The sequence below is a fragment of the Lethenteron reissneri genome, chromosome 12 (assembly GCF_015708825.2).
Source record: "Lethenteron reissneri isolate LAM-NWPU_2019-01 chromosome 12, ASM1570882v1, whole genome shotgun sequence".
In the NCBI taxonomy this organism is placed as follows: domain Eukaryota; kingdom Metazoa; phylum Chordata; class Hyperoartia; order Petromyzontiformes; family Petromyzontidae; genus Lethenteron; species Lethenteron reissneri.
In genome coordinates this window covers 5092673-5118306 of record NC_083790.1, presented here as the reverse complement: position 1 = coordinate 5118306, position 25634 = coordinate 5092673, and the positions used below count along the sequence as shown (strand labels likewise).

At 45.2% G+C, this 25634-nt stretch overlaps 2 protein-coding genes across 3 annotated transcripts in view; both read left to right on the top strand.

Moving 5' to 3' along the window:
- Window positions 1-5012, top strand: part of LOC133341792 (G-protein-signaling modulator 2-like) — a 52366-nt gene extending 47354 nt beyond the window's left edge. For both annotated transcript variants that reach the window (XM_061550514.1, XM_061550513.1), the window contains 3 exons: window positions 1216-1363; window positions 1512-1735; window positions 2474-5012. In XM_061550514.1, the coding sequence (XP_061406498.1) occupies window positions 1216-1363; window positions 1512-1735; window positions 2474-2641 (540 nt within the window). In that variant the 3' untranslated portion in view covers window positions 2642-5012. The remainder of the gene's footprint in view (window positions 1-1215; window positions 1364-1511; window positions 1736-2473) is intronic.
- Window positions 5013-9400: 4388 nt separating this feature from the next.
- XAB2 (XPA binding protein 2) lies at window positions 9401-24785 on the top strand. Its single transcript, XM_061550506.1, has 19 exons — window positions 9401-9568; window positions 11460-11608; window positions 12418-12541; window positions 13215-13412; window positions 14266-14400; window positions 14871-15035; window positions 15512-15656; window positions 16245-16396; window positions 17590-17709; window positions 17879-18010; window positions 18654-18785; window positions 19487-19600; window positions 19725-19887; window positions 20257-20447; window positions 21660-21782; window positions 22316-22487; window positions 22926-23052; window positions 23457-23560; window positions 24381-24785. Exons 1-19 carry the CDS (start codon window positions 9458-9460, stop codon window positions 24440-24442), a joined length of 2619 nt encoding a protein of 872 aa, XP_061406490.1. The 5' UTR covers window positions 9401-9457; the 3' UTR covers window positions 24443-24785.
- The last annotated feature ends 849 nt before the right edge of the window (window positions 24786-25634 follow it).

Genomic DNA, 25634 nt, shown 5'->3' with positions numbered 1-25634 from the left:
TATATTTGTGTCGTGCGCGCCTTCGTGAGCACCGCGGATCACAACGGCAGTGCGACTCTGCCACTCGTGAGAATGTGAGCGGGGAAGGGACGAGCGAGTATTGTGGCGGGGCATGCAGCACGCAGCGAGTCTGTAGCGGAGGGTTTTCGCCTTTGAAAGGAAATATATTTTGAAAGTGTTCATTTGTTTTACTCACAAGTGTGTTAATTGTGAATTTTCAAAATGGGACTTGTGTTCTCAGATAAGTCAATTCATTGCGATGTTACGTGAAAAGAAATGCGTAGAAATTATTGTGTGTACTTCAAAGACTTTGTTTGGCAATCCTTTTACATTGATCATTTTATACGTTCTCGGTATTAGATCAAGTGGCTTCAGATTAATTCAGATTAAAATCGAGTTTCAGCATATCGTACACGGCCAGTGATTTTGGAATTGCCATGACGTGTCCTTTATCTCCTCAGGGCCGGGCTGTGATCTTTAAATGCCGGCTCTTGGATTGTTCGCGGAAAGCGGAGGTGCATTGTTTTTATCTGAACTCTGACCTTTAGTGAAATTTCCACTGCTGCGTAGATACCTTATCGTCCCGAGGTGGACGACGAAGCAGGGTCTTGCTGTATTTGTACATAACCTGATTTTTTTCAAGGCCGTAGTGACAAAGTTATTGTGACCGGCATTTTTTAAGTTACAGCTCTCGCCGTTGTTTCTTACAAAAAAAAAAAATCTTACAGCTAAAAAAAACAAGTGTGCTGAAAAATACGTGCACTTTCAACTCGTCTGAATATCGTGTTGCCTCACATATTTAAGGTTTCAGTCAACTTGAAATCATTTTAAAGTAACATAAAATGTGCAGGAGTAATACAAGTATTATTTCTGTGGCACAGATTGGTAGGTTATTTTTTTTTCGATGGCTGTGCGGTTACGATATCGCTTTAGTGGACGTTTCTTGCTGTTTAAATGGTTAACGGTCCATTGATAGGACGTGTGGTTTTGATTGCAGATAACATCGGCATAGAATCAGTGAAAAACACGCGAGAAGTGATGGACAACAGCAGAACGAATGGAAATAGAGGCATGTTTTAAATCGGGGCTCCGGTTCTCTGCAGCTCTGCACGTGAAGTTTATGGACGTTTAATGTTTTCCCGAATGATCGTTTCGGGGTGCATTGTCTGTGACAGCTGCTTGTGCTGATGCGTATCCACGTGTATCCATGCGCAGAGGATCAGCCCTGAACCGTCGTCGGACAGCGAAGGATTTTTCGAGCAGCTGAGTCGATCCCAGGCTGACCGCATGGACGATCAACGCTGTTCCTTCTTGTCCCCGGGAGACACTGCCTCTTCACTGACGGTGTCAACCAACAGGAACTGTAAGGAGACAAGGACGCTGTCTTTACACACCGTTCGCTTGTCTCCTATTGGTTGCGTTCATTCTGGCCTTCATAGGTGCTGCTCGCTAACAGCACTGGCTCCAGCGGTCTGTTGACGCTATACGGGGGGATCTTTGTCCGTGCGCAGCCCGCCTCCCGTCGCCGCAGACGGAGGAGTTGCTGGACCTCATCATGCAGACGCAGGGACGGAGGCTCGACGACCAGCGCGCCACGGGCTCCGACCTGCCCGGCCTCAACGTGGCTGAGTGCGGCGGAGCAGCGGCCGCCGGCGGAGGCCTCGGGCAGCTGCTGGCCAACGGGGAGGTCCCGCAGCCCGACGACGACTTCTTCGACATGCTCGTCCGCTGCCAGGTCAGGTTGGGGTGGGGTGGGGGTCACAGCCGCACTTCTACAAGTTGGGGGTGCCCGCCGTTGCGAGCGGTTCCCGGTCGTCGTTGAGATGGCTATGGCTGCAAGGTTTTGGTAGTACATGTTGTTTATGCCATTTATTGTGAAAATTCTGTCACAGTTCCTATGATTGATTTTTCATTGCTTTCATGGCTTTATTTTGGTGATTTCGAAAAGTGTATTGGTTTAGCCATGTTTGTTTGTTGTAGTACAGAGCTAGACTGATGGCCTTAATCTAAGTTGTCTTGTGGTTGTTGTTGTTGTTTGACTTGCATCCCACTGGGATTTTTGCACACAGCGTTGGTGTACGGTGTTTTTTCTGCAATATTTTGCTGTCTTTTCTTGGATTTTCTGTTTGCACTTAGTCACTTTAAGATGTTTTTTGTTCATGTTTTTGTTTGTTGCGGTTGCACCCGATTCAAGATCCGAATGGCTCACAGGGCTACACCAAATACATGAAATTGAACTTGATACACGAGCTTCACCCCCCCCCCCCCACTTCGTCACGGATAAGAAGGGGGTTGCGCCGTTCTCTAATTATATCAAATCTACACAATGACAAAAATCGACCAAAAAAATCTCATTTGTTTTATCACCGTTTTTTTTGACGTCTTATACATTTTTTTGGTAACGGTGGATTCCTTTTTGCGTGCCGTGTGTGTCCAACGGTTCGCTCCCCCGCCGCTCGCCGCCGTGCGCCAGGGCTCGCGCCTGGACGACCAGCGCTGCGCCCCGCCACCCGAAGCCCCGCGCGGCCCCACGGTGCCCGACGAGGACTTCTTGAGCCTGATCCAGCGCACCCAGGCCAAGCGTCTGGACGAGCAGCGAGTGTCGCTGCCGCCCGGCCTGCGACGGCCCAGCACCTCCTGAGGACGCACGGCACGCACGGCACGCACGCACGCACGCACTCACTCACACCCCACCACCCCGCTGCTACTTGTCCATTACAGTATTTATTTTTACACTTGCTGTGGTTATTTCAGGGCGAATGGGCACAGTGGCTGCGCGAATGCACCTCTGGGTGCCGCGGTTTGCAGATTAAATTCCAGCCTCACCCCTCCTCCCGCGTCCCCCCCTCTCTTCACCTTCGACATTAAGCTGCAGGATCGTTAGTACTAATGAGCGAGTGCAGACTCTGACCAGGTGAAGGTCCCATGTTGTTTGTTTATGAAGTGAGGCTGTTGTGTGTCATGGCCGCATTTCCTCCCCTTATTTTCTAAATTGTCAGACTGTTCTTTCCTGAATGCTTGCCGAGGCTAAGTGTGCCTGTGTTCAGCCGGCACGATACCCTTTTGCCGCGTCGCACTCGACGGCGACGTTTGATGGCGGAGATTGCGATTGCATCTTACGTTAAATCTTCTGCTGCCGTTAATTGCGCTTGCTGGAAAATGCGCAGTCTGCTTTGGGACGGCTCATCGCTGACCGACCTTTTCCCTCCGGCTTTCCTTCGGGTTCGGCACAGGTGTGGGATGTCTGTTGCAGGGCGCAAATATTCGTGTGGGCAGTGGCGTTGTGTGGTTTACACAGGTCCCGGTGCAAGGAATTAAATGGGGCTCTTCTGTTCAATTCCCCCCCCCCCCCCCCCACTTGGCTCTGGGTCCCCTGTGCATTAGCACTGCCTGCGCGGCTTATGGGATGGTTAACCTAAGTTCCCCATTGTCCCACATTCCATCTCACGTGGGTTAGCAACTGCACTAAAGTAACATACCGTATTTAGGAGGACATTGAACAGGTTGCATCATAGGACCTCCTTTGCCAGTACCAAAATATACTAATATGGGGTTTCCCCTTTTTTCTGGCAACAAAACTGACACCTTTTTGCAAGGAATGCATCAATTATCAGAGTAATTTTTTGTTTGCATTTGACTGCAGGTATTGTGGTTAAATTAAACATGATTCCTTGCAAAAGGTGTAAATTTTGTTGCCAGAAAAAAGGGGAAAACCCCTATTAGTATTGAACAGGTTGGCTGATGCAAGACTTTATTCTAAAATGAAACAGTTATTTGATGTAATAAAGTATCCAAGCTTTTAAAGGTACGTTGCCATTCTTCAAGATTGGTTCACACTATACACAATGCTTATAAAAAAACGTAATCTATTAAATTAAATAATCAAGGTATACAGTCCAGTATTTGTAATTGACTCTCTTGTGGTTTGGCAAAATGAGAGTCTACATTGTAACGGTTTTAGAAATAGCCACATATGTAAGTTTATGCTAAGCCCTATAAAATCCCAAGATCAATGATAATGTGGCTATTGAATGAAAACGCAGTAAACGTATATATGTATACCCATAACGCTTGTGAAAGGAAATATTTTATCGTGTGATAACCGTTTAATCAACTGCCACTCTGAGTCGCATGGTAATCGACTGTGTGCTGGGTTATAGTTTGCAATTTTTACTCTGCGTGCATTAGAAGTAAAATATTGTGAGCCTTTATGAAATTGTGCGCGCTATTGGCTTTAATCACATGGCCGCTGAATATCTCCTCTCTTCTACTTGAACCACCCTGCTGCATTATTGCCCAAAAATCAGGTTTGGTCTCCCCAATACCCTTCTGTTTGTGGTGATTAAGTAAATGTTTACTAAGATAACTTGAGGGTTAACTGTCGCTCGGTGTGTTACAAGATTTGCCAATGCTTACTCTGCTAATCTTTCCTCTTGATACTTAAAGTATATATGGTGGGTGGGCTACATATGATAGTAAGTTAACGTAACTTATTAGTGGTTTCAATGAATTTGGAATGTTGGCCGGAACACACAGATGTGCATTCAATTGCCGTTGTCATGAGTTGAAATTTTTGGATAAAGGAGTGTACAGGGTTGCTCTGAGACCGGGTTACTTTCCTTGAATTTTCCTTTGCAGTCGAGCTGTCTCGGGCATTTGCAATTTGTGTTTTATATTTTAGGGTTTGCATTAAGTCGTTAAGCTTACAGTTGCACAATTTTGCTTAACCGAACAAACATTCCGAATGAAAATAGCAAACAAATCTGTAACGGGCACATACATAGTGGGGGAAATGTAAAATTGTATCACATACGTATAGTATTGAATGTAATGTATATAATTGTTGACTGATTTGATGCGAATGCCGGTTGACAATGTATATATGCCGTACTCCTTAAGTAATTTTTGGGTAACACTGTAAATATTCCAGCTCATTTGGTTTATGTGATGACCAAGTATGATTGTGTGGCACGTACTTGGAAGTGAATAAGACCTTCAATAAAGAGGTTTGCTTGTGAGTCATTCTGCTTGTAAGACAAAACATTATCCAGCTTTACGGGATAATAAATCGGGCGAAGTGATTTTATCAGAGCAATTATAACTTGAAAGTGGAAACGCACAGAATGTTTTCACAGAAGCTGATTTCTGGCACTGCAAGAGCTTAAAAGGCAGGGTCAAAATATTTGTTTATCATAGTTTGTATTTTTTCACAATTCGAAATATTGTATCAGTGTCGTCTCATGAAAAGAAGAATCCATGAGGAGCTGTTGCAGAGCAATGTAATATTATAGAATGGAAAACGGCCCGTAGATGGGAAATCCACAAAACTGCCGTTGTCATTAAAACACTGTAGCTGTTTTTTTAAAATTAACACACCAGGGGGCGCAATGTTGAATTTTTTTCCTGGTGTGAGAAACATGTTGCATAAGAGTTTAATTTGGTGGTTTTAATGATCGGAACCAGAATTTAGTCAAATTAGGTAAATAAAAAAATGTTCGGTTAAAACATGACAAAGTTTTGGAGTCGCAGACCTGATATTTTGCTAAATTAAGTGCACAACTAAATTTAATGTGATGGGGTTTTTTCTTCACTCATTTGTAATCAGGCTAAGACCTTGAACTCTAAACTAAACTTTCAACTAAACATTTTTTTACCAGGGAAGGCCCACTGAGCTATATATCTACTTTTCACAAGCGACCTGACCACAAATAATAGCTGAATGAAGTGGCTTATCACGTGGAAATGTATTGCAGCCAAATAATCTAAACGCACGTTTCTAAATGTGGAGGGAAAACCGGAGGACCTGGAGAAAAATCCACGCGACCATGAGGCACGCAAACTCCTAATATACAGGCGTCAGGGTCGGGATCAAACCCACGACCTCCTGCATACAGGGTGAGGCATTTAACATCTGACCACCGTGGCGCCCCCTCACTACACTGCACTTGAACCCAGGATCTGAGCAGAGCCAACTCACTGTTGTAACCCCTGCACAGGGCAACTTATAATTTGATATTTAAAAAAAAACTCCGTGCAGCCTTCTTTAAAAGCAGCTTTCGTCCATGAAACATGAAAAGCAGATTACGATGCCAAAAACACGTTAACGAATAGCTGTGGCTTATCTTTGCGTATATGAACTTATTTTGACTGCACCAGCTAAGTAAGTTGCTGTCGGTAAGGAAGCTTGTTACCTGTCCTGTTTTTCCTAGACTCGTCCTCAGACCTAGTTTTCTTTGGACATCTCTAAGTCTTCCTGCGACATCAAAAGCCCCCGGTTTTGTCGGTTGTGTAATAATACATTAATTCTAGATTTGAAGCTTTCGTGTGTAATAATACAGCCAGGGTCGTCCATGGTGGGGGTGTGGGGCCCGAGGCAAATCCCACTCCATGTGGGGCCCCCGACGGCCTGCAAACTGTCGAAGCATGGGGCCCCCCCAGAGTGCAGGGCCCGGGGCAGTCGCCCCCATTCGCCGTACCCGAGGGACGGCTCTGAAAACAGCACCCAATACGGCACAATCACACGCAGCTCTCCCCTATTCGTGTATTGTCAGATCCTCTTATTCCCATGACATTCCCTGGCGGGTTGTTGTTGTTGTACCTCGAAGGTGGCAACCCAAACCGCCGCTAGGACCACTGCATTCGTTATCAACAATGGGGGTACTTTTCGATTTAAAGCTTTCGTGACTGCAGGGATTCATCATATGACTTTGAACCCCCCCACCTCCTACGCATTCCACAAGTAGTGACTAATCCCATATCTGCATTTCACATAAATATGCTAAATTCCTCTTGATATGCAAATTCCTTTGTCAAGGCGCCCTTCTCCTCTCCAACCCAGCTTAAATATACGCTGCCAAGCCTCGTGGTGCCCATTCAGACGCTGTCTTCCCGACAGACCTGTTCTTCACCTGAGGACGGCTGCTTGAGTTGTGGCCGAAACGTCGTGAGAATTATTTTATTATGTTTTATTTTTATTATTTTGTTACTTCCCTTCTACGTGACTTTACCGAAAGAACCAAGAAAATGGGCGTACTAACATGAACACTGCAGAAATAGCTGCTTACAAGCTCCCGCTGCCAATAGATGTCATCTATTGAGCTGTGGGAGCGTGCACGCTATCCAGAGCTGTGGAGGCAAAGGGTAGGCGGTCTAGAAGCGTTCTGCAACTCTCAATATCGCATATTCTTAGGATTTTTCGGTAAAGTCACGTAGGTAAAAAATTTTAATTAATAAAAGTGAAATAAAAATAAAATTACGACGTTTCGGAGGCAACGCAAGCTTCCGTCTTCAGGTGGAACAGTCACAGCACGACTGCTGTATCAAGTGAGAGAAATTCCAAGAAAACCGTATTTGTATATATACTGGTTGAGGGTGGTAGGAGCCAAGGTAGGCTCTGAATATTATTTTTGTGAGGTTCGGTGCGGCTGAAAGCACGCTGTTAGGAATGAGCCTTTGTTGTGTAAACTAGGTGCGGATGATGTAAAGGTGCGTGTGAAAGGGACTGAGCCATTTTGTTATGTAGAGATGATGCGGCTTAAATCACAGCTTCTCTCAATATCGCATCTGTAGCTCATTGGAACGTGGGCACTCTGGTCCAGCGTTCTTTATTTCAAGGCTCCGTGAGCCCCTGGTAGCCCCTGGTGGCCTTTAGTGCGGTCTCCGACAATAAACAACACGTGACAACACCCCATCATCATCATCATCGTGCTGCTGTCAAACCCACAATAGTTTGAAATTTGTGGCGGCCCTTACACTGACGATGCCTCCTCCCCTCCACCGTCTGAAAATTCGTGAAGAACACTGCCTCGTTGTAAATGCTGTGGATTTTCTCTCCAACACACCGGTGTGCTGTGCTAGGAACAAATTGGCATGTGCAGTGTACGTGACAAACCTGTGTCGGGTGGTGATCTAGTACAAAAATAACCCTGTATTTTACGTGGAGATGATGCGTTGTGAGATTTTTGCCAGGAGGTGGCAGTGGGTACAGCAAAGTGCGGTTTGGGAACATGCCTTGCAAGACATCTTGATTTGAAGCTTTTGTGACTGCAGGAATCCATACTCTTTGGTTCTTTCGGGAAAGTCACGTAGGTAGAAAAATAATAGATCACGAAGTTTCGATCACCACACAAGCAATCGTCTTCACCTGAAGACGATCGAAACGTCGTGATCTGTTATTTTTTTTTACCTACGTGACTTTACCGAAAGAACCAAAGAGTATGTCTTTACATTTTTCATTGTTGTTTTCAAGGTGCCAAGATGTTAACTACCTCGCCTGGTCATACAGGAGGAGGTTGTGGGTTCGATCCCTTCATTTGGAGTTTGCGGTGTTCTTTCTCCCCGCGGTCGCGTAGATTTTTCTCCGGGTCCTCCGGTTTTCCCCTCCACATTTAGAATCAACGCGCATTTAGAGCATTGGATTTGGCTCCTTTAAATGTCCACGTGACAAGCCACTTCGTTGAGCTATCATTTTGGATTGCTTCTGAAAAAGAGCTATATAATTCTAGATTTGAAACTTTCGTGACTGCAAGGAATCATACTCTTAGGTTTCTTCAGTAAAGTCACGTAGGTAAAAAATAAAATTAAAATTAATAAAAGTAATAATAGAAATACAATAAAATAATAAATCACGACGTTTCGGAGGCAACACAAGTCTCCGTCATCAGGTGGGACCGTCACAGCCAGATTTACTGTATCAAGTGATACAGTAAATCAGTATAAAGAGCTATATAGCTGGTAAAAAATGTTTATAGTTTAACAAAAAATGTTTAGTTTCCTCTCGTGCCTAAGGTTTTACGGGTACATTGGCTTTCTGCCACACATTTCAAGCATTTAAAAAGGGGGTTAGGAAAAGACATTTGACCGCATGGGATTGTGTAACACTTTCAAAAGTGTGTGTTTGTCTCTGGAAACACACTGCATTTAGATGGCAGTAATGAAGCTGGCGGGCAGTTATAAAAATTCACTTGCGTTTTGGCAAATTATTTTTTAAAAACTCTTCTTTGTCCCCAAGTTTTTGGGCAAAACTTTATTTATTCATTCTCTGGCCACATCGAATTTTGGCCATGCACAGTTGGAATCTAAATCGCTTTCAAATTAATGAACCAAGTAATCGATCCAAGCGCTGCGTCGTAGCGAGAAGGCAAATAACAGCACGAGCGAAGTTCGTCTTTCGATTCCTCAACTTTAATAACTAATCGATTCCCTCCGCCCCACACCACACACAAAACATCAGTTTCATCGACTACCCCAATCAAACGAAGGCAACTGTCGCATCGCAGCGTGTTGGTCAAACGCTTCCCCTAACAATAACCGCCGATCGCATCTAAATCCCCCTCCCCGTTGCCGCAAAGTGCCCGGTGAAACTAAATCGACGCTATCGAAGGAACGGGAATCGCCGCGGCTTTTCAAAAAAAGGAATCGATCCGGGCGAGGAAGCCATCGCCACAAGTTCAGGGCCATGGTGTCCGCGGGGCCGACCGAGGCGGAGCTGACGGTGAAGAAGACGGCGGCGAAGGCGCCACCGCCGACGACGAACAAGAAGAAGGGGGGCGATACGGACATCTTCTTCGTGAGTTCCACCCGCCTTCGTCGCCTTACTCGATCGGTCCTAAAGCCACTCGGGGAATTGCTTCAAAGTCGGTTCACTCCCCTCCACTCCCATTGAGGCCTTGTCCGCTGCGTAGGCCTCTAGTACTAGCCGAGAGCGGTTGCTGAAACTAATAATAATAATGATGATGCTGTTATAATTTGTTTGCTTTCGAATGAATTGCGTTATTTAAGCTCGTGCACAGGCTCATTTATATTTCTCGCAGAAGCGGTCACGCGTCAGTTGAACACGCAGCAGCTTTGGAGGCTTTCGCGTTCAATGTTGCCCGCAGTCGATGTATTTTGTTAGATCGCGTCAGTGTACAATGTGTGTCGTTAAACTCGCCGCCACCTGCAACGTTTCGCCAGTAATTACAACCCGGCATCATCAGGCGACAGCCAAATCTGTGTTGTAATTACAACCGGCATCATCAGGCGACAGCCAGATTAGTAATTACAACTCGGCATCATCAGGCGACAGCCAAATCTGTGTTGTAATTACAACCGGCATCATCAGGCGACAGCCAGATTAGTAATTACAACTCGGCATCATCAGGCGACAGCCAAATCTGTGTTGTAATTACAACCGGCATCATCAGGTGACAGCCAGATTAGTAATTACAACCCGGCATCATCAGACGACAGCCAAATCTGTGTTGTAAATACAACTGGCATCATCAGGTGACAGCCAGATTAGTAATTACAACCCGGCATCATCAGGCGACAGCCAAATCTGTGTTGTAAATACAACTGGCATCATCAGGTGACAGCCAGATTAGTAAATACAACCGGCATCATCAGGCGACAGCCAAATCTGTGTTGTAAATACAACCGGCATCATCAGGTGACAGCCAGATTAGTAATTACAACCCGGCATCATCAGGCGACAGACAGATTAGTAAATGCAACCTGCATCATCAGGCGACAGACAGATTAGTAAATACAACCGGCATCATCAGTTGACAGCCAGATTAGTAATTACAACCCGGCATCATTAGTTGACAGCCAGATTAGTAATTACAACTCGGCATCATCAGGCCACAGCCAAATCTGGCCGTCGCCTGATGATGCAAAATCTGTCAGTCGCCTGCTGATTCCGGTTGTAATTACTGGCGAAACGTCGCACTCGGAATTGTAAATGTTGTGGATTTACTCGCCAACACACAGCCGGTGTGCTTTACGAGTAACGAATTGGCACGTTCTGTTTACATGACACACCTTTACTAATTGGTTGTTACATGTCGCGCATGTGTACTGTACGTCGACGTTCCTCGCCATCATCACCAAACCCACACTTTGCCGCGGCCTGGTGAAGTATGGTCAGAATAAACCAACCCCCGGGCACGCACGGGAAGGCTCTCATCCAGCAGTGGAACGAACCTGGGGATTCGGCTAACAGCTGCGTCATTAGCTCGGCCTGGGGCACGTTCCGTGGTCGGACTCGGCTACAAAAACGTATCCCTAAAAGAGGGAATATCTGTTCTTGCCGTTTACCTAGACTGCAGATATGCACTTTAACGCGTTGTTGGAGAGTAGAAGGATTTTAAGAGGTATAAAATGTAGTGCAGCACTCGAAAGATGTCATTTGTAGGACACAGCGCAGAGTTGACGTCGCCGGGATCTTGAATCCAGGCAGCCAGGAATAATGACTGAGCTATGCGTGATAACGTGTGCCCTCCAAAGGTATTTCAACATGCCATTTAACCCTCGTGAGGGAAAATGTTCGCTATCCCTGATAAAGACAATGGCCAACCCTGACATTCATTTTTTTGCCTGGTATTGGAACAAATAAGCTGGTGCCTTCAGATTCGTTGCTGTGCATCCTTCTGACATTGCGGTGCTACCTCTTTGCTTTTTGCGTTTGTGGTGCGCAGGAGGAGGATGACCTCCCCTACGAGGAGGAGATCATCCGCAACCCGTACTCGGTCAAGTGCTGGTTGCGCTACGTGGAGTTCAAGCAGGGAGCCACCAATCAGGTCGTCAACTTGGTGTACGAGCGGGCACTCAAGGAGCTTCCCGGGAGGTGCGTGCGTTTGTGTGAATGCACTCGCGTTGTATGGTAGCTGTGGTGGAGCGGTGGTGGAGCGGTGGTTTTTGCGGTCAGCGCTATATTGCGCTACGAACCCGGCGACTCGAGTTCGATTCCCGCTCGCGGCCAACGCCGGTAACAATTATCTGAACCGGGCCTGGGCCTCCCCTAGTTGGACTCGGCCTCAAATAAGTACCTCGTGGGGTGTGTAAACATCACCACTAGGAAGACAAAGGCGGTCAGGTGTGGTGCTGGCCACCCACAAATCTCGTGTGCCCTGCCGGCCTTCATAGGTGCTACTCGCTAACAGCACTTGCCCCAACAGTCTCTTAAGGCTATACGGGGGATATTTGTCTTTGTACTCGTTGCTTAATAAATGATGGGTGGAAAATGGCACACGCTAAGCATGTGGTTGTTTTGGAAGAAGCTACACAAGACGCATAATGATTTATTAATTCGTAGATGAAAATACCTTTCTTACAGGCATCGAGTTTTATCGATGATTTTAAAATTTACGATAATAATTGTGTGCCACTCATATGCTCGTGTAAATTTTGTTTGCATACTTAGCGCTACAAACAAGATGGAACATTTTAAAAACAATACAAACTTAATTAAAATTGATGAAAAATAAATCGATGATATTGATTCTTGAACCGGACTCCTGGTCGATCATCAAATCGCAGAGGTTGGGGGAAAATCCTTAAACGCTTTGTGGAAACCCAAATGTAATATTTCATATATGAGAGCTCTTTGTAGTTGCTCAACAATATCTGTGTTTAATTGTTGGTTTGTGTTTGTAGCTACAAGCTGTGGTACAATTACCTTAAGCTGCGGCGGAAACAAGTGAAGGGGAAATGCATCACAGACCCTGCGTTTGAAGACGCAAACAACTGTCATGAGAGGGCGCTGGTCTTCATGCACAAGGTACTGTTATGTTGGGACAGTGCACCGTTAAATAGATTTAGCGCATGTTTTTCAAGTGTACGGAATTCAATTTACTCATGAGAAGTAAAAAAAAATGCAGGAATGATAAAAAAAGATACCTTTGAAATTTGCGTATCAAAATATAATTTCCTTTTTTCATGGAGAACAAGTTACGCAGAATGCACTCGAACCTCGTCAAATCTTGGAGGCTATAGCGGTTAAGCCCGGATAGTGCTCGTGCTTGGATGGGTGACCGCCATACACAAAAGTTGTTGGCATAGTGCTGCAGTGCTACGTGGTGGTCACCAGAGGGCAATGGATTAATTTCATTCTTGTACTTCCCTGCTCTCTGCCTTCACCAGGCTGCACTGACAGTGTGGTGAAGTATAGTTGTGTATGTTGAACTTCTTTCACACCGTAGGTAGCCAACCGTGCTAATTGTGTAACCTCAATGTTCCACACAGGCTGGGAAAACCTTCATATAGCAGTGGTTTCACAACAGAGCTGTACATGTACTTAAAGAGTGTGTAACCCACGTGAACCTGCGATTAGCACGGTTGGCTGTGTACGGTTGTTGTGACAAGTATCAAATTACTCAGTTTTCAAGCGAGTCTTCGCGTTCGGTGTCCGCACGTTGTTGAGAACCGCCGCCATGTGCTGCGTTGTCCTTCAGATGCCGCGAATATGGCTCGACTACTGCCAGTTCCTGATGGACCAGTGCAAGATCACACGTACGCGGCGCACGCTCGACCGAGGGCTGCGCGCCCTGCCCATCACACAGCACATGCGCATTTGGCCGCTCTACCTCAAGTTCGTGGGCATGTACCCTCTGCCCGAGACGGCCGTCCGTGTCTACAGGCGGCATCTGAAGGTTCGTCAGGCTTGGCGGTGTCGCAAATTTCACAAGATGTTTTAATTGAGCTAAGGGATAATAGTACAACAATATAAATGTGTCACAAGTAAACAGAGTGCTCTATTTTTCTATTTTACTCGATTACTTACTGGATCTTTAGTTTTCGGAGTTCATTATCGATTTTGAAAGTCATGCAAAGTCATGCAACATCCAGTTCATTTTAGTAGGAATTTAACTAATTGGCCTCATTAGTCATTACGTGGTACATTCAAACAGATAAAGACACACACACAGGGCTGGACTTTTATTGTTAAATATTTTCTATCTGTGTGGTAGACCGATTATACATTTCCATAATTTTTGTATGCGATTCAGATGCCTATTTAAAATGCCGAATTTTTTACGAGGCATAACCATGAACTGAAAAATAATTCTGGACTTTGATATATACAGACATCTTTAGCTGGAATACTAACCTCTTCAGTTCATAGTATTTTGGTCGGGTAGGATGGGACTGCTTCCGATATTTTATGGAGCTCCGTGCCTGGGGCCTACTTTATGGGGACTTTTCCTTACATGGGTGTGTTGCTCTGCCATTAGCCTCTGCTCAACACTTTAGGGTTTAAGCCATCCCAGATTAAAGTTGTTATATTTATGATATACTTTGAGAATGTTGAACTCTCCTCTAAGTGTAATCATTGATTTTTTTTGTTATTTAAAAAATTAAAGTTTGTCAGTTGATAACAAGTTTGTGCATTTAGGGTCTGAGTTATATAACAGTGACACATCATGCAATCTTGTGCTTTTTTGTTGTAGGTCTGTTTATTACATTTCGAAAGAGATGGCTGAAACTGTTTTATTCTCTTGTAAGCTTTGTCCAGAGAATGCAGAGGAGTACATAAAGTATTTGGTCTCCATCGACCGTCTGGATGAAGCGGCCATCCGTCAGGCTAAGATCGTGAATGACGAGCGCTTCATTTCAAAGGCTGGCAAGTCAAACCACCAGGTGGGTGAGACATTGATGTGAAAGAAGTAGAAGTAATTTGTGACTTTGACTCATGCCATTGTATGTCGGTGGCTGATGCGTACCATGCTAATCGGTTGTGCGGGGGAAGAACAATCCACTGCTGGATGAAGTCCTCCCCACGCCATAAGAGTCGGGGGGGCGGGGTGGGGGAAGGTTATTCGACTATACTTTACCACGCTTGGTCAATGCGGATTGGAGAAGGCATATTTAAGTACAATGCCCTATGCTGTCCACAACTTAACTTTGCAGCAGCCTATAATATCTGTTTTTTATGCATGGTGTTCACTGCCGTACAAGTTCAACCCTTCTTAACTTCCAAGATATGACAAGAGTGGGTGCATTGCACTGCGATTTGGTCATAGGCGATACTGTTGGTTCCCGCAAAATCTAATCATCAGTCATTTTCAACGTTATCGGTGGTTGTTTTGTCGTTTGTGTTTGAGAAACAGCTATGGCACGACCTGTGCGAGCTCATTTCCAAGAACCCGGACAAGGTCAAGTCGCTGAAGGTGGGGGCCATCATCCGCGGCGGTCTGACGCGCTTCACGGACCAGCTGGGACAGCTCTGGTGCTCGCTGGCCGACTACTACATCCGCAGCGGCCACTTCGAGAAGGTGATGCCAGCCCCCCCCACCCCCCGGCCCTCGCCGTTGTAAAATAAAAACGGAAATGGCGTGGCAGTACAGCAAGTGGGATTCATTTCCTTCTGTATCCCATCTGTGTGGGGATTGATTGTTACCCGCCCCTCAAATCCCCTCGCACGCGTGGGCTACCTCAGGGTACTCCGGTATCCCATATATTAGCACTAATGAATGGAATTGGACAAACATCCCAATATCGGACCACAGGACTTGGGCAGTTGTTGGCACCAGTTCTGGCTGTCTTCCCCACTTCGTCTGTGGTTTCCGTCACTTCTGAATAATTCTCGCTGTCTTGAGAGTGAATGATCACTGTGCACGTTACCAACGCTGATTTATTATTCATGTTACTTCAACGGTTTGCAGGCATGCCTAACACCGTACAACTCGAACGTTCCCTCAGGATGTGCACTAACGCTTTGTGATTTTGCGTGAACAATGTGTGTCCGCAGGCACGGGACGTGTACGAGGAGGCGATCCAGACGGTGACGACGGTCCGCGACTTCACGCAGGTGTTCGACGCGTACGCGCAGTTCGAGGAGAGCATGATCAGCGCCAAGATGGAGGCATCAGGAGAGCAGGGAGCGAGCGAAGATGGTGAGCACCTTGTGATCGTGCCCTCTCAGCCGAGAACTGTCTAACCCTCTCAAACCTGACCCGATGAATACACAGTGCTGCCTTTTTACTCCTCCGTATAATAACTAGTCACGTGTCACGGCTCCTAGATTTCCTGTATGTAAGTAAGTAAAGAAAATTATGCCACGCTTGATCCAACATTGTATAAAGGCCACCCCAAAGCATGTAATTCATTGGGATTTTTTTTTACCATATTTCATTGTGCTGATCTGTGCGGATTGGTGAATGGGGAGGGAGGGCAGGACAGGTTCTGATATCACTTGTCACTGATGTTAACCATGGCTGGGAATCGAACTTGTGTCATCAGCATTAGAGCACAGCGCGCTAAGCACTGAACCACCACTCCACATTGCCTGAATAGTTTTTTATTCTGGGTGACGTCAGTAAGAGCGTGAACTAGCTTGTCTAGCAATACATTTATTTTTACTTGGTAAAGGATAGTATGATCAGTTGAACTACAAACGTTCTGAAGAGACGTGTATCTAGATTTAGCTGCGGTCGTCGGATTGAGCGGTGCGAGCCCTCACCGAGGTCACCGTACTGTCGCAGATGACTTGGACGTGGAGCTGCGGCTGGCGCGGTACGAGCAGCTCATGGACCGGAGGCCGCTCCTCCTCAACAGCGTCCTGCTGCGGCAGAACCCCCACAACGTTCACGAGTGGCACAAGCGCGCCAAGCTCTACGAGGGCAAACCGAGAGAGGCAAGAGAGCCGCGCGCCCAACGCCGCCAATACGTCACTTGGTGTTTTATGAACGAGAGCTTTGCTTTTTGTCTTCAAATATTTATTGTTTTATTTTAAACAATGTAAGCATTAATTGCTTCAGGTTTTATAATGCAAATTAATTCAACAAGATGATGAATGATAATAATAATATTGCAGTTAAATTTCGATTTAAAGCTTTCGTGACTGCAGGGATGCATCTTCTTAGTTCTTTCGGTAAAGTCACGTAGAAGGGAAATAAAATAATAAAAATAAAACATAATAAAATACAATTCTCACGACGTTTCGGCCACAACGCAAGTTCATTCGGACGCTGTCTTTCCGACAGCCCTGTTCTTCACCTGAGGACGGCTGCTTGCGTTGTGGCCGAAACGTCGTGAGAATTGTATTTTATGTTTTATTATTATTTTATTATTTCCCTTCTACGTGACTTTACCGAAAGAACCAAAAAGAATATTGCTGTTTTTATCCAGGAAAGATTCAATGTGGTCTCAGGAGTTTTATTAATCGGGGACCTGTATTGAGATGTAAATGAATGTTTGGCTTATTGAAGGACACTGCAATATCCGGATAAAACTCCACATAGATTTAATATTCCATTGCTTAATGCCACCCAGCAGCCCAAGCCTATAACACCTGATATTCCCAGGCTGTCTTTCTTACAGGTAAAAACCAGGCTCAACCCAGTTCCGCTTCCGAGATCTGAAGAGATTCGGTGCACACAGGGTGATTTAGTGGTCGGTGTTACATTGGTGGAGAATCTGGATGCTGACCAGAAACCTGTCTTGAAATCAATTGTTTCCTGTCGCCAAGTGCCCTCTTCTTGGATGGTGCTGCATATACTGGCCATTGTGCCTTAAAATACACTGACGGTGTTCTCTTTCATAATCAACGTTTTTGGGTTTAGATCGCGTTATTTATAAATGTGTCGTAACCCTCCACCACCCGACACGGCCAATCAGTAAAAAAGTGTCACGTTGACAAAAGACAAATAGTTCACTGCTTTAGTCCACCGGTGTGTTGAAGCGTGAAACCACAACATTTACAATTTGAGTACGACGTTTCGCTGGTAATTGCATCCAGCATCATCGGGCAATTCGCCGTTGATTATGAATAATATTGGTCGAGAAAGCCTACGTGTTAAACTGATGTTCTCTTTTTCGTTCTACCAGATTATCAACACGTACACAGAGGCGGTTCAGACCATAGACCCTGTGAAGGCCACCGGCAAGCCGCACACGCTCTGGGTGGCATTCGCCAAGTACTACGAAGAAAACGACCAGATTGAAGATGTAAGTACCTGTTGCGTGTGAAACTTTGCACCTTGGTAAAAACCAAAACTGACACGTGCACCTCGGCCGCATCTTTTTCTTTTAATGAGAATTGTGAAGCTGCCAGTTATTGTTAACAGCGGAGCGGCAGGCGGACGGGCAGTGCAGTAGTCTACTTCTCACCGCGTAGGCTCGCACCATTTTCGAGAAGGCCACCAAGGTGGCGCTGAAGAGTGTGGACGACCTGGCGGGCGTCTGGTGCGAGTTCGCCGAGATGGAGCTGCGTCACGAGAACTACGACGAGGCCCTGCGCCTCTTGAGGGTAAGCGCCCCTTTTCACTGCCCCCCCCCCCCCCGAGCATTCAGGGAAAGGGAACAACGGCAACGAAGGCTGTCACCATTGCTTCGGCACGTCGCCGTTAATTGTCGCCATGTGTTTGAATTAGCAGGGCCACCTTGCGCACGGTGCGGAGAGAAGATGGGGATCGGGTTGTTTTGCAGGAAGCCCATTCACATTCTGAGATTGGCACATTTTGAGACTGAGGCTACATGCTGGGCAGCAGAGGGGGCAGTGAGCCTAAAGCTACGCAAACTAAGTAGGATAATTTTGTAAGTGAGGAGAGAGGGTGATGTCCGAGACACGGTAGTGGTGAGAACTCGGGGTTGGTGACGTCACATGCAATTTAAGTGAGGCGGGGGGGTGACGACGTCATGTGACGCTGAGAACTTTTAAATTAAGATACAAAAATATTCTTGAAACTAATATATAAAAATGTCTAAAACATACATACCAAATGATAAAACGTACATTTCGCCATAGTTTTACCGTGGAAGTACCGCAAGTTTGTGTTCGTAATTGTTTGATGTAACATAATAAATCTGTGTGCATTGCAAACACGCCCACGCGATGTGCTTGTAAACCCTGCGGCGTGCTGCTTTGCGGCGCTGTGTATTTTTGTTCCCAGCGAGCCACAGCCATGCCGTCCCGGAAGGCGGATTACTTTGACACGTCGGAGCCGGTGCAGAACCGACTGTACAAATCTCTGAAGGTGTGGTCCATGCTGGCCGACCTGGAGGAGAGCCTGGGCACCTTCAAGGTAAACGTGGGGTCGTTGACTCTCAACTCTCCAGCATGCCAGCACGAGCGGCATTCGTTCACTTGAGAATTAGCGATTTAAAACAAAAAATTCCAATTTTCCTATGACCAAATCACCCGGAATACAGGTTACTCCGGTTTCCTCCTACATGGCAAGCACCCGTTAATGGTATTCGCCAAACATCCGAATGCAGAAACCACCTGAAAACGGGTGTTGAGATGCAGTGAGACTTGTTGTTTTTTTTGCTTATGAACAAATCACCTTGACTGTGCACAAAATCATCAGATCTCAGAAGCCCAAGTAGGTTTGAGCCTGGAAAGTACTTGCAAGGGTGACCACAAATTTAGAAACAAGTTCGCCATAGGGCTTGTGGGGTCTACGTTGTAGGCAGCAGAGTGCAGCGCAGCAAAATATATTGCTTTACTTATATGCTCCACGCCTTTGCAACATCGATTGAGCAGCGACGTATGGTCACATGACTCTCGCATCACGCATAGCGTGGGGAGGCCCTTATCCAGCAGTGGATTGACAAAGGGCCTGTACATGCAAATCTTTCATTTAATCAGTTTTACAATGAACTTGGGTTTTGGTGAAACATCCTGATGACTGCGTGTTGTTTTTTGTACATTTTTATTGACATGGGTGCACGGTGTCGCTACCCCCAGACAAGTTGTAATGCGCTTCTCCTGTCCTTACCACAGTCGACAAAGGCAGTTTACGATCGCATCATTGATCTCCGCATTGCTACGCCACAAATAATAATCAACTACGCCATGTTTCTGGAAGAACACAACTACTTTGAAGAAAGCTATAAGGTATGCGCGCGTACATGCATGCGTTGGTCATGATGAACAATGTCGTTTTTTTACGTTTTAATCCACCAACTGTTCGCACACGTTTGTGACATTTCGCAATAATTTGTGTTCCCAAACCCCTCAGGCATACGAGCGAGGGATTGCTTTGTTCCGCTGGCCCAACGTGTTTGACATCTGGAACACCTACCTGGTGAAATTCATCGAGCGCTACGGTGGAAAGAAGCTGGAGAGGGCTCGAGATCTGTTTGAGCAGGCATTGGAAGGCTGCCCACCCAAGTTTGCAAAGAGTATGTGCCCCAGTCAACGATAGATCTGTTGACGTCAGTGGCCAAAAGTGTTTTGACACTGTTACGTTTCAGCTGTTTTAATTAACAAATCTATACAAACGAGACAGAAATTGTTTACCAAAAAAAGTATCGATTCGTGATTGAAATCACGGCTCCAAATAGTGATAATTCATCAAATCGCTTGGGGGATGGGTAGGGTGTACACGGTGAATCATTTCGTGCCTGCTTGTGAGTGTTCTCGTGCAGTACAATGTGCCTTTAACGCCTAGAACGCTTACCCGGTTATGTTGTGCGATTCAAGGCAGCGGTTCTTTCACGGTTCCCAAGCAAACTCACCACCTACTGCCTGTCCCTCGTACCCCCTTCAAGGCTTCTACCTGCTGTACGCCAAGCTGGAGGAGGAGCACGGGCTTGCGCGACACGCCATGGCGGTGTACGAGCGCGGCACGCGTGGTGTCGAGCCCTCGGAGCAGTACTCCATGTTCAACATCTACATCAAGCGCGCCGCCGAAATCTACGGCGTCACGCACACGCGCGCCATATACGAGAAGGCCATCGAGGTGCCGCTCACGTGGACGCGCGCGCGGTAGCAGGCTCACGTTTCTATGCCGTATTCTCTGAATTATAAGATGCTCCTGGAAGTAAGACGCGAGATGTTAACAGCCTCACCTGTGATACAAGGAGGTCGTGGGTTCGATCCTGAGTGTGCGTTTTCTCCCCTTGGTCGCGTGGATTTTTCTCCGGGTCCTCCGGTTTTTCTCTCCACATTTGGAAATATGCGTTTAGAGTATTTCAACGAGATAAGCAACTTCATTGAGCTATCATTTGTGGAAAGGTCGCTTCTGAAAATAAGCTAAATGGCTCAGTAGGCCTTACCTTGTTAAATAGACAATAATAAACTTGTGCCCGTTGTCATTAAAGTTATACAAATCTGATCGCGTGCACTCACCTACCAGATTATAAGATGCATCCCCAACTTTTGCTTTAAATCACATGGGGAAGAAAGTGTTATAATCTAGAGAATACGGTAATACTGATTGTGTGGCATGTCAGTGTTGAGATGAAGTTAATAGATGCAATATTGATGCATGTAACTGTATTCCGTTGTTTTTCATATGTTGCACAATGTCGTGTTTTAGACTATGAAACTTTTAATTTTGTGAGCCATTGAAGTCTGTCTTGTCGTCGTGTTAATACTGCCGAGGCTGGAAAGGCCCTCTTTATTTGGATGACCTGGCTTGAATGATGTGTGGTGGTCAGTTGTACCCAGCAGTGGATCCAGGCAAGGAGAATCGTACTTGCTCTGCCAATTTAAACAAGGCGTTTTAGAAAAATGATGTTTAGATAATATAAAGTTACAATCACCAACTGGGTTTGCTATTTACCTTGGGACAAATGAATAACATTTTTCACTTAATTATATTTTCTGTCTGCACACAAACATTTCCCATGTTTAACGTTTGGCTTGTCAGTGACCCATGTGACTTGGGCCAATTAAAGAGCTACTGTGTGCTACAATGAGAAAATATTTGTAAAATAACCTTGAACAAAGTTGTACGTCAAGGATCCCATAAACACTTTTATTTCCCCAGTGTCACAGCCCTTGTAAAATGGAGCAACACAAAAAGAAACACGGTTGCGCATTATTGCGGGAAAGTTTGTACCGATTATCGTAAGCCTTTGTTACGTATGTGTTCATCAGTGCAACCAGTTGTCTACAGCAGTCGGCATCAATTGTGTCTTGTGCGGCGGTGTGTCCGTGGCGTGTCTAGGTGCTGCAAGATGACCACGCTCGCGAGATGTGCATGCGTTTCGCCGACATGGAGTGCAAACTCGGGGAGATTGACCGTGCCAGGGCCGTCTACTCGTACTGCTCGCAGATGTCGGATCCCCGCGTGAGTCGAGAGCCACACGCTTCCTGCCCTTGTATTTAACATCGCCACGATTCCTGTAGTTGCTGGGACAGGTTGATTGGTGGAAATATGTTACTTGCACTCTATACGCTCATGTCATTGCACGTCAAGCAATTCATCAACATATTGTTTATATTCTTGGTTCTTTCGGTGAAGTCACGTAGAAGGGAAATAATAAAATAATATAAACCAATTATATAATATAAAGCAATGATATTTTATTTTATTTACCTTCTACGTGACTTTACCGAAAGAACCAAGAAAATGAATCCCTGCAGACACGAAAGCTTTAAATCAAAATATATAGTTTATGTTTGATATTATAATTAAACTAAATAATGTAGTTGTAGTCATGAACTTTCATGAACAGCTTAGAGCTTGAGACCAGTTGTAGAGCAAACTCATGGCCATGTACATAATTATGCATACTGCTTTATAACTTATAGAAGATGGCAGCTGCTTAGAATGATCAGTGGCTGATGATGACATTTGTTGTATTTTTGTTTTTCTTGCAGACCACATTGTCCTTCTGGCAGACGTGGAAGGAGTTTGAGATCAAGCACGGTAACGAGGACACGGTGCGGGAGATGCTACGCATCAAGCGCAGCGTGCAGGCCACCTACAACACGCAGGTCAACTTCATGGCGGCACAGATGCTGGCAGCCTCATCCACCACCACCGGAACAGGTGCTGTGTGTGTGCCGTATCTGTGCAAGTGTGCTGAGATCCCCTGTAAAAATGTCACGGTCTTTTCTTGCTAAATGAAATCCGTTGCTTGCCGCAACTGCAGGGGTTTGCGTTGCATACCAGTTTGCCCGCATTGTTGCAGATTAGTGATCATATCCGCCCGACTGGATTGGATGTTCTCTCCGTTGAAATATCTACATGTTGACACTGTGTAGTATAATAATTACATTAGGGGCAGCAGGCTGTATTGATTTCAATCAGAGGACCATGCGATTATTAAGGCTATATTGTGTTATATAGCGTTGAAAGGAAATTGATATTGTACTGCCGAGTTTTAATAACAGTAACATGTATTAATAAACCCAGGCAGAATGATCTACAGCAGTAGTAAAACTGCATGATCATACTGAATTTTCTTTATTTATTACTGCTCTGCAGTGGCTGACCTTGCACCTGGACACGGCCCCGTGGATGAGATGAAACTACTTGAGCAGAAAGCTCAGCTTTTGGCTGCCGAGGCTGCCAAGGACAAACCCAAGAGCAAGGAGAAAATTCTCTTCGTCAGGTTGGCTTCGCTGTTTTGTCAGCGACAAGCAAACTTTACGCACCAGCACATCAACACATCAATTAAAGAGCAGCCTATCGTCTTTGAAACGCACTTGGACTGAACTTTGGCATTTATATTCCTCAGTAATGCCAGCTAGTATCCCACTGTTTTCATTTCTAACGTACAATTGAATTATATATATATATCTTTTAAAGGAATATACAAGGTCTGTTTCCAGAAATGGGAACATAGTCACTCGCGTTAGCTGGGTTTTTTCGAGTAGTCATTGACATGCTCTCTGCAATTCTTGATCAGTTAATTTGGAGAGCTTGGCAGTGGCTCTGAAAAGAAACGACTTGTTTGTCAAGTATGTGCAAGTACGAATTGACTTTCTTTCCGCATCTCCCATCGTCGGCTCGCAGGAGCGACACGTCCAAGAGTGAGCTGTCCGAGCTCGCCAAGCAAAGCAACCCCGACGAGATTCATATCGACTCGGACAACGACGAGGAAGCCGGGGAGCCTGACGGTACGTGGAGCGAGTATGCGAGGGGTGGGTGACGGAGTGAGGCTAGGTGCTGCTGGGATCTGGCCGGATTGTGATTGCATTATCGTGTCGTCTGCTTTGGAAGCGGTAGCCTGTCATGTTTGCAACAACAATGTACAGTATCTGTATTTAAAGGTCATCCTTATCCAGTTAGTTCTATTGGGTTCATGGGATGACACCATTTTTATTTGACACATGCCCTGCGATACAGATGCGTGTCACATGACAAGCACCAGTGTTTTTTGCATATACATTGTTGATCAACTTAGTACATTCGAAAGCCGCATTTAATCACATGTCCTTGTCTTGATTCAAACCCAGACTGTCAGCAGCTTGTTGCTATAACATTATTGATCCTCTGAGCCACCAAGACCTCAGGTCTACATATTAATAGGTTGTGTGCAATTCATTGAGCCTTCGACCAGTCCACGCACAACCTCATTATACAGCTCTTTAATCTTACAAACACTTCAATTCAATTGTGATGGATATTATGCATATTGAAAACATTTCAAGATTATCATACTTGGAAAGCATGATGTTTTTGGATGTTTAAGGATTGTGGTTGAGGAGGTAGAGCATTGGAATATGAACCTAGCCACCGAAATTTGAGTCCTGGCCATGGCTAATGTCAATTAAAGGGGTCCCTTTAAAACCCACACTTTGGTGAAATATGGTTAGACAATGCCAACGGTTGAAATGTGTGGGTGAGCTTCGACCAGCACTCGATTAACAACGGGATGCTGCTGGATAACCTAGTATGTATTTGGGAACAAATGAGATGTGACTGCTTTGTCTGCAGAGGTGCAAGTGGAACAGAAGGCGGTGCCCAGCGAGGTGTTTGGAGGACTCAAGGAGGACTGAAGACCCCCCCCACATTCCCATTAGGCAGTAGGGGCTCTCGCACCAAACATGTACTGTACATTTTCAATGCTTCATAAACACGCGCTCTGCTTTCCCCATTGAATATTATTGTACTAACAGGTTCCATCGTACAGAATGGTACAATGTTTATGGTGGAATTCGTGTGTTTTTAAGATCTAACACAACAAATGTCTTGTTAGAAGATGATTAAGGAAGTGATTAGTATGTTCGGAAAGCAATTCACAGGCTTTGTAAAAAGTGGACTTTTGAAATGTTTTGGTTGGATAAAACTGCCACACATTTGTGTATTTTCAATAAATGCTTGCAAAAATGTTTGTCAACAGGTTTTGGTTTTCGAGTGTTGACCAGCTCTATGCTTGTATGTTAAATCTATGCTGAGAATGCACATGCAGTGTGCAAATTGTTTTACCTCTAAGGGCTGCTTTGCATTTGAACTGAGTTTTGGAAGTTTCATAACGCACATTAAAGGCATGTAAATATATATTGAGCTATTTTGCAACCCAAAACTTGAAGTGCAATCATTTGTTCTCATTTTATTGCATATTTTGGCATGATTGCATTCATTTAAGTTTTATTGAAACATGGATACAACCAATTTGCACAACTGCACTTTTCAGCCAGTCACTTAATTTTTGAATTCTAATTTTAACTATAATAAGTGTTTGCCTACAGCCAAACAGATGTGGCTGTGCAGTCCACAATCGCTGCTAACGAATTACATTGTTCAAATTCTTGCGTGTAAATTGTAATCCAGAGACAGAGCATTGCCTTTTGATCAGAACGCTGGGTGTGCCTATTGTATTGTACAAACTTCTGCTTGGTGCGCATCTGCATGAGCAATGCAATGTAACTATTTTGAATATCAGTACCATGTTGAACCATGGTGTTACATTTCAATGCTGTGATAATGAATAGCATTTTCTTACATCACGGTAGGCCTTGATAACAAATCACGTGTGCATTGATGGGTTGCATGTGCCATCTCATATCCCTTACAACTTTCTTACTTCCAAATTTCCCCTTTCTGGATCTGACAGCTGTTTAAAATAAGTGTGCTGCCCTGGCAGTTGTGCGGTCAGAACAGGCGTTTATAATACAGGTTTGTGGGTTAGATCCCGTAAAAATAAATATAAAACTCGCTACCACCCGACAGCCAATTAGTAAGGTTTGT

Excerpts from the sequence above, each read along its gene's own strand:
- XAB2 (XM_061550506.1), top strand. The coding sequence starts at position 9,458 with ATGGTGTCCGCGGGGCCGACCGAGGCGGAGCTGACGGTGAAGAAGACG. Across the intron at positions 15,036-15,511 it reads GCAGCGGCCACTTCGAGAAG|GCACGGGACGTGTACGAGGA; the intron begins GTGATGCCAGCC and ends GTGTGTCCGCAG. Across the intron at positions 17,710-17,878 it reads AAAACGACCAGATTGAAGAT|GCTCGCACCATTTTCGAGAA; the intron begins GTAAGTACCTGT and ends CTCACCGCGTAG.